At 33.6% G+C, this 9,149-nt stretch overlaps 1 protein-coding gene across 1 annotated transcript in view; it reads left to right on the top strand.

Annotated features, from left to right (window-relative positions):
* Nucleotides 1-9,149, top strand: part of LOC129806736 (laminin subunit alpha-1) — a 138,152-nt gene extending 129,003 nt beyond the window's left edge. The window contains exons 15-18 of the mRNA XM_055855508.1: nucleotides 1,161-1,619; nucleotides 3,854-4,013; nucleotides 4,085-4,456; nucleotides 8,297-9,149. Coding sequence (XP_055711483.1) covers nucleotides 1,161-1,619; nucleotides 3,854-4,013; nucleotides 4,085-4,456; nucleotides 8,297-8,445 — 1,140 coding nt within the window. The 3' untranslated portion in view covers nucleotides 8,446-9,149. The remainder of the gene's footprint in view (nucleotides 1-1,160; nucleotides 1,620-3,853; nucleotides 4,014-4,084; nucleotides 4,457-8,296) is intronic.

The raw sequence follows: 9,149 nt of genomic DNA on the forward strand, positions 1-9,149 counted from the left end.
CAATATTTTTTAACAAGAGTGATACTTAAATAAAACTAATGAAATGCACTAAAAATGACAACTGACAAACAAAAAGTAAATAATAGTTGAAACTATCAAAATCATATCAAGTGTTGAGGAAATTCAAACGATTCCACGCTTTACAAACTATTTGGCATTTTTTTCTCAAAATTTGTTAATTATGTTTTCATGTTTCAAGAATTTTGCGAGATGATTTTTTCGCATTTAAAAGAAGTATTTTATATTTTTCAAGTAAATATATACGTTTGGCTGAATTGGAAATACAAATCTTATAAAGGTTATTGAGGTTAGTTTTTATATAATCTCAAATAAAGGATGGATAACTGATATTTCGTAATAAACCGTGACCAACAAATCGACTTGATATTTGAAATGAACATTTAAATTTTTTATATTTAAATTAAAAAAAACAGGTGTCACGTGGTATCTATCCCTTAACTTCACATTTCATAAAAACGTCTAGAGGAAATAAACTATGCAGACCTATGCTTAGTCCAGACAGGTTAGTTACCTATGCTTTGTCCAGACACAGGTCTATGCTAGACCTATGCTTAATCCAATTAAATGTATCTACTCAAAATTCATCGTAAAGGCCAATTTGGTACGACAAGTGGTAAAGTTTGTGTTGAAAATAAGAAATCTTTCACTATCTCACAAATTCTCTTACTAACTAATCTTGGATCTCCCTAGGACGAGACTGGGAAGTGCGCGTAGAAAATCAACTAATATACTGTAATTTGCTACTCACATCACACAGTAGTTCTCTTTTTATTTATTCTGCAATTCTTATCTTAGATTATTTTTTCTCTATTTAAAAGTTACAATTAAACATCCTATTTTGGTGTGCAAAAAGTGTGTAAAAAGAGCTTTTTTTTATTTAAAATAATCACCTATTTAGAAAATTGTGTAAAATAATTAGACAACCTGACCAACACCACATACAAAAAAATAAACTATTGTACCAAATTCTCTGAATATCATCCATTAACAATTTGGGAAGCATTTTCTGGGTAAATTCAATTTTTTTTTGCTTTTTTCCCAATATAGAATTTTAACCACAATGTCAACTGTTCTTTTTTCTTTTTTACATTACCCATTTTATTCTTGGTGCGCTTCTGCGGGAAAAATTGTCTTGACAGGTGGGAAGTTATTCATATGAGCCGAATGCTTTTAAATTTGGAGATGGATCTGGCAGTCACTCCATCATTAACATCCCTGGGAGGCATCTGTGGCAGAAGAATTTCAACATTCAGTTTCATTTCCGCACCTTCTATCCCAATGGCGTCCTTTTTGTGGCGCCAGGATCGAAGGAGAAGCAGAAGCACTACATTGTCCTGATGCTGAGGGATGGGCATGTGCTGCTGGTGGTGCGAGGGAGGAGACGAGAAGAGAGGAGGCTTCCACTGAAGCTCAATGACGGTCACTGGCATCATGTGGCACTGAGTAGTGTCGATAGGAAAGCGACATTGAGTGTGGAAGCAGGAGGAAGTCGACACAATAGCTCAGCTCAACTTAAACTTCCAAAGAGGATTAGTGCAGCAAATGCAATGTTTGTCGGGGGAATTTTCGATAATTCCCTATCTCTTCCTTCCGAAATGGTAAGCTTATAGAATTGCTAATGGCTAAGGGGGAAATATCTAGTGAAATTTTTAATTTTAGAACACAAAAACTAAAGAAAAAATAATATATTTTTTATATTGTTCAAATATTCGTTAAATCAAAAGCATAAAAGTTATTAGGATTACTTATCATTTTTTATTCTAATTATTTATGTTAAGGTGATCCCAAAAGCAGGCCCAAGTACTGTGACTGATCAATCTATTGTACCCAACCTTTTTGTTTATAGAGATCTATTTTGGCGTCCTTAATGAAGGACAATGAAACTCCAGGTTGGAGCATTTTGAGGACATAGGGCAACGCAAACAGGGTTGCTCAAGGATATCCTCCGTTGTATCCCAAGTACCGGACAGTAGCACAAGATGTGAATATTGTTCTCTTGATTTTCCCGACAAAATCGACAAATCTCATTCGAGTTAATGCTTATTCTTTTTAAGTGGGAGTCAAGAGCGCAGTGTTTACGCGAGCAGGTCAGCTAGCGTACTTAGCTGTGTTTTGTTGATGTTTTGAACCTCTTTTCTCCACTTCCCGTCTGATTCCAGGATTAGTTTAACACTCCGGAGACCAGACAGTTTAGCCTAGTGTATTTTGTGCTCATTAGCCGCCTTCTCGTTTAGAAAGTACTAGATAATGCTCCCAGAATAACCGCAAGTGGGCATTGAAACGGTGAAGTGGGCATTGATGAAGTGGGCATTGAAACCTAGGTGAGAATTACCTGGTATCTAGCCCATTTCATCCTGTTTGTTTAGTTCCTGCCCACATTCAAGGTTTTGAGGAATATATGGAAGCAGCTAGAGCTCTCAGATCCATATGGCTGTTGCGCAAAAAAAATCTTTTTGCGCGCAATAATTTTAATTACTAATTGTACATAAATTGAGTGAAATTATACGCTTTTTATAAGGACTATTGTTTTTTACTGTTGAAAATTTAATTTATTTCTGATAAAATTAATTATTTACTGACTGAATTTAATTTTTTACCGACCAATTTCGATTTTGTACTTCCCATTTGATTTTTAACTTTTTAAAAATCGGTATAATGTATTTTAGATATTATGCTAGTCGCCGTATCGTAACCGATTTCAATCAATTTTTAATTCCCTTAAAAGTGTTGCTCAAAATATTAAAGTAATAATACTTTTTAATTTATTAAGACAAATCGGTTATTGATTCTATCCATCTATAAATCGATAAAAACGGTTTATACTTGTAGGGGATTCATTGGCCTTTCCAATGAACCTAAGATTCTTCTAATCGCTTAAAATTATCCTTCGAGAGTCTTCTGAATCCTAAATATTAACAAAAACGTTTTTAGGTGTGATTAAAGAGCATTTTCGTACACGAGCTTAAGCACAGATTGGCAGTTCTTAGTTTAAGGTCTGTACAAAAAAAAAGGATTAGGTATATTTCTGTCCATACAGAGTTCAAGAAATAAAAATATTTTTCAATTTTTTTAAATTCTTTTTTTGTATTTTTATTTTTTAATAAAGTGACAAATCGGAAAAATTTTATGAGTTCTTCTGCCTTTAGAATCATAAGAAACTTTTATATCTATAAATTCAAGAATAACATTTTTTGTTTTTGAATTGTGATAGGGTAGGTGTGCCAAATTCCGGCCAGCTTGCAATTTCGGCCATATATTAGGTGAGATTCTTAACAATCTCACCTACTATTTTGTTCCTCTAATTTCCATGAATTTTTAGTTTTTGGATTCTCTTGAGATTGTACAATGCAAAAAATCACAAAAATGTCGCTTCGACGAGCAAGATGATCTGAAAAAGACATTGAAAGAATTCTGGAAGGGCAAGGAACTATGAGAATGAAGGTGGCCGAAATAGGCCACCAATTCTATGTCTACATTTTTATTCATTTTAAAATGTACTAAGAATGATTTTAGAGGAAATAAAGATGATAAATTGTCTGCAAGGTTCCAAGCAACATTCCTTATAAAAGAGTAACAAAAATATTCAATTTTTATTAAAAATATTATATTTCAAACTTGAGACTTTGTCGCTTGCATGCAACTATGCCGAAATTTGGAACACTTACCCTATTCACTTTTTATTGTACTTTTTTATAAAATAGTTTTTTTGTGAAGTTTTTGGACCTTGCCATTTTTTGCAAGAATCAAAGAAACAATTAATTCTTCTATAGATATTTCCTCCTTCAAATTTATCTCTTCAATTCAACAGATTTTTCTTCCAATTCTGTTTTAGATCGCAAAATTGGAAGATTTTAAGGGTTGCATCCGACGATTTAGCGTTAATAATGTGACTCAAGATCTTGCTCGACCAGGAAAGCATCTCAATGTCGGACAGTGCTTCCCACGGATTGAAAAAGGATCATACTTTCCAGGAGACGCTTTTGCAACATATAGTACGTACAGATATTATTGTATTGGAAATTTTCAGATGAAGAATTTAATCTTCTAATTCGTTTATTTAAAGAGCGCGTCTTTCACGTGGGAAAGTACTTAGAACTGGAGCTTGATTTCCGGACATCCGAATTGAATGGCATCCTTCTGAGTGTATCAGAAGGAAATGGCTATCCGGCTCTCTCCCTGGAAGTCTTCATGGGGAAAGTTGTGATGTCCTGTGACTTTGGCGATGGCAATCCCTTGAGAGTGGAAACTAGTTTACCATCGAAATTTGCCTTGTGTGACAATCAATGGCATACGGTGTCAGCGTTCTATGATTCGGAACAGTTGGCGCTCCGCATTGACAATCAGCCCACTCTCCTCACAGTGGCCTCCCACCAACCACCCAATACATCCCGGATGATTCACACCAAATCTCCACTCTATATTGGCGGACTTCCAGGCAAGTGAAAACCTTTCTCACATTAAGGTAGCAAGGCTACATAAATTCTCTTTAATCCTTTATCCTTTTATTTAAAAAAAAAAAATTTCAACCTAACACTTCGAGTTGTTGTTTTTAAAATATATTTTAATCCCCTGTCACCAAAGTTTTTTGGGTTAAAGGCTTGGTTAAAGGATTAGCCAAACTTACCGTAAAATTTATTTCCATTAAATATTTTTGGCTCATCGTGCTTTCTGATTGGATAAAACTTTAAGAGCTTATAGGCTCTGACCAATCAAATAACGCACTATTAAAATATTAATGAGAAGAAATATTTGAGCATTGAGGCAGAATCGAGTAGTAATTCTAGATTCTGAGTTTCAAAATATAATTTCTTTCTCAATTCAATTGGGCCAAACGATAACAAGGAAGTTTATAATTCGGAACTTAGCGTATTGAACGAGTAGTGACTTTTTGCATCAAGAGAGACTTCCAGTGTCCTGCTGATTTGTTGTTATGCAGAAGGGATGGACAAGCGTCCCAGGCTTTGCGAAGTAGTGTTCGAACTCGAACTCGTGATTTAGATGCTCAGCCTCAAAAGTACTTTCGCATCATTTATCATTTACCGTCTCTCAACCGATTTAAACCGATTTATAAATCATTCAGAATAATCCCTAAAATACCTCAAAAGTAAACAGAGTTGATTTTCGGACACACATTACTTACGATTCGCAGCCGCTTCATTAACGATAACCGATTGAAACTGCTTCACACTTCTTAGAAATTCCAAAACCTTTCCAACGAGCCAAAATATGATATCATTAGGATGAGAAACACGTTCTTTAGAGCGTTTTAGCCGTTTGACCTTGAAAAACCGTAATTAGGACGTAATGTCCGCCTGAATAATCTTTAAAACGTATCAAAAAACGGAAAAAGCGCACGACGATCTTAGAAATATTGACAAGTCTGAACCGGTTCCAATAACCGGTTTAGTAATAACCAGATAACTAATTTTATTATCTTAAATTCAATTATATTAGTCCTGAGGTATTTTGGACTATGTTTTGAGTGATTTATAAATCGGTTTAAATCGGTTGTGAACTGGTTGTGAACCAGTTATCAACCGATAAGTAATTTTTGTCCGAAAATCAATTTTATTTTATTTTTTTATTATAATGGGTCAAGTGGCAGAGCACTTGCTCTATGATGCAAGTGTACCGAGTTCGAATCCCCTTTGGGTCACCAGAAATTTTTTTGGCGTTAAAGGTGTTCGGATTGCATCCTTGCGGAAGGCCTTGTTCCTTCATGGAATGTTGTGCCAGCATTATTATTACTGTGAATCGGTTCAAATCAGTTTAGAACCGATATACGGTAAATGTTTCAAGAGTACTTTTGAGGTATAGCATCTAAGTCGGAAGTTCAAAAACTTCCTTAAAGCATGTCTGGAAGGGGATCGGGAATCTTTGTTTTTTTTTCATTTTGTTTTTTACATTTTTGTTTTTCCCAGTTTGTCTTTGGAATTTTTGTCTTCTATAATTTTTGTTTTTTGGAAACTTTGTCTTTGGAAATCCTGTCTTTCATACTTTTTGTATAAGTATCGGAAATTTTGTCTGTCATAGAGAAAATTTCCTTTTGCCCCAAAGGACGAAAACAAAAACTTCCCAAAAACAGAAAATTTCCCTTTGCGACAAATGACGGAACTCAAAACTTCCTAAAATAGAATTTCCCTTTGCCTCAAAGGACGAAATTAAAAACTACCCAAAGCACAGAAAATTTCCCTTTACTCCAAAGGATATTACTAAAGAGATTTTCCCTTTGCCAAAAGAGATTTTCCCTTTGCCCCAAAGGACGAAACTAATCTTCCCAAAACACAGAAAATTTCCCTTTGCCCAAAAATGACGAAAACAAAATCTTCCCAAAACACAGGAAATTTCCCTTTGCCCCAAAGGATGAAAACAAAAACTTCCCAAAACACTGTTGTAATTTCATTATTTAATAAAATATACTTGTTTAAAATATATGAAAGACAAGATTTCTAAAGGGAAAGTTTCCAAAAAACAAAGATTACCGAAGACAAAGATTCCAAAGACAAACTGGAAAAAACAAAAGTAGAAAAAACAAAGTGGAAAAAAAACAAAGATTCCGCAAACCGTCTAGAAGGGCCTTGACAGACCTAAGGATTAGCCGAGAGACGGCTTAGCGTCATTATATTCGAAATAGTAGTTAAACCACATTTCTATCATTTTCCGCTAAGCCGTCTAGAGGACGTTTTGTAAAATTAAGAGACAGCGGTAGATGCATAGTACGGGGCGTTATGCGAAGTTAAACAAAATTATTATTATTTATTATTTGATCAATAAATTCTTGGGTCCAAGTTAGAGATTATACAAAATTTTATTTAAAAAAATCAACTTTGAAGAGGGTTTTCGTTGTCAGCTAGGCGTAGGGGAACGTGCCTATACTTTGCACGGTCCTAAGCTTCATATTGACTAAATTTCTCCTATGTTTCTGAATAAAGTAACTCCGCAATATATTTTAAAAACAGGACACTTTCCCCTAGTTTTCAAAATCTGTACGCCATGAGTCATATTTATTGAAAAACATTGAGCAAAATTTAGTCATTATGAAGCTTGGGATCGTGCAAAGTATTGGTACTTTACTCTACTCAAATTTCAAAGAATACCGGAAGTAAGGATCTCGATTCTACATTGAAAAATTTCTGTCTTTTTCGATTTTAGCACTTCTAGCGATGATCACATAGGGTTATGATGTTTTTAAAATTCTACAGTAACTTTCATTGTCAATATCAGTAAAACAAGTTGGATACTAAAAATGAGAATTATAGATATTGATTTATTTTTGGGAACTATTTAAGATAAGGTCACAGAGACCAAAAGGTTAAAGTTTTTTATCTGTGAGATGAAAGCTTTGGAGCCAGCTAGGGTAAATGTTCTAATTCAAAACCATTTCCAGGCGCCTTAACTTTGACAGAAGGTTTAACACATTAAATTTAATATTTTTTGAGGAAAATTACATAAATTTGCTCCTTAGCTCTTCTAGAATGTTACTGTTTAGTGAAAATTCTTTAAATATAATTTGAAAATTTCTTAAATACAAAAAAATACACGAGTGCAAAAAGCTTCTATTGAAAACAAATTAATCCAAATGGAGACAAGGGAAGGTTTCTAATTGGAGACAAACAATGTAAATGAAACCGCGACGAAAGGCTTTCAAAACCTTGTTGAGTTGCTCTTGAGTGCAGGATTTGTTCTTATTCCTTGTCTTTTTTCCTTTTCCATCTGAGACAATAAGAATACCTTTAAAAAGCAAATCATATTTCCGGTGTTTCCAATTGAAGCATTTGCAGACACTTCAGAAAAATCCTTTTTGTTCACGAAATAGGTTATTATTTCATTTGAAAACTTCACGTACCGTTAACAATAAAGATGAACACTTAATTTCATATAATTTTGCCAGAAATATTTCATAAATGTAAAAAAAACGAATAAAAGAACAATCGCCCTATTGTGTTTTTCATTAGAAAACATGGTTGATTGATGATAAATTCGATGGTGAAAAAATACACTTATAATTTTTCTGAGAAATTTATAAATTAAAATTTGTGAATATGAATGGTTTTTCGCTTTATTTGGAGCAAAATTAACTAAATAATGAAACTTAGGTATAGAAAATATATAAATAAAAAATTTAATACTGTATTTATCATGGGAAAAATTATGTTTCCACTTGGAGTAGCGAAAAGTTTCCATTTGGAGCAGGTTTTGAATTAGCCTAATTTACCCTATAGCCAAATTTTACTGAACTATTCTTAGAATATCATTTCCTATTTTTCCGAAATAGAAAACGCTTCGAGCGGAACCCTATTGAGTCGGGAGAACTTCAAGGGTTGCATCCGGAACGTGGTGATACGCAATGAGATTAGGGACTGGACGGATATGGATGGTCTGACCAATGTGTTGCTGAGTGAATGTCTGACCACGGGCAAGTGAGGTGAGTGATTTATTCTGCAAAATGTGCCTTCGAGAGGCTTCCTTCTGCCAAAACATCATTGAGCTGGAGGAGATTTTCTGCCGGAGGGGAAAGGTTTAGAAAAAAAAACATCACAACGAACCCACCATTTGACCTTGGTGACTAAAAACAAATTGTCACATGTTCATCGAAGGTCAATGTTTCACGTGTGCTGCTAAAGAGAAAAAGAAAAGTTTTGCACTTTTCTTATTTCGTAAGAGTGAAATGAATGATAAAAGTGGAAAATGTGTTCAGAAACTCAATAGTTCTCTTCTAATTTACAATTTATTTTTAAATTAATTTTGTCTAATTAATACGCTAATAACTGCCATAAAGAAATTTGTATTTTGACAAGACTAAAACAGAAAAGGTCCTCTATACAGTAAATTAAAGCAAAAATAATTATATAGATGTTTATCTTATGGACAGAAAGAACCAAATTGAAATTGTAGATGGAGAAAGAGAAAAATCGTAAAATATTTAATACGATTTCTTTCTTTCATTTTCGTGACAATAATAATTCATCTGTGCCAAGTTTTTTTATATAATTTTTCTTTCGCCAGAAAAAAAAGTATAAAATGAAGATTTTTTTTCTAAATGTATTGCATACTAATTTAAGATAGTTTATTAAGGCTAAATTATTTTCACTGTAATTTTCCTATAATATAAATATTTATGCAAATGA

Source organism: Phlebotomus papatasi, chromosome 3 (genome assembly GCF_024763615.1).
Source record: "Phlebotomus papatasi isolate M1 chromosome 3, Ppap_2.1, whole genome shotgun sequence".
Lineage (NCBI taxonomy): Eukaryota > Metazoa > Arthropoda > Insecta > Diptera > Psychodidae > Phlebotomus > Phlebotomus papatasi.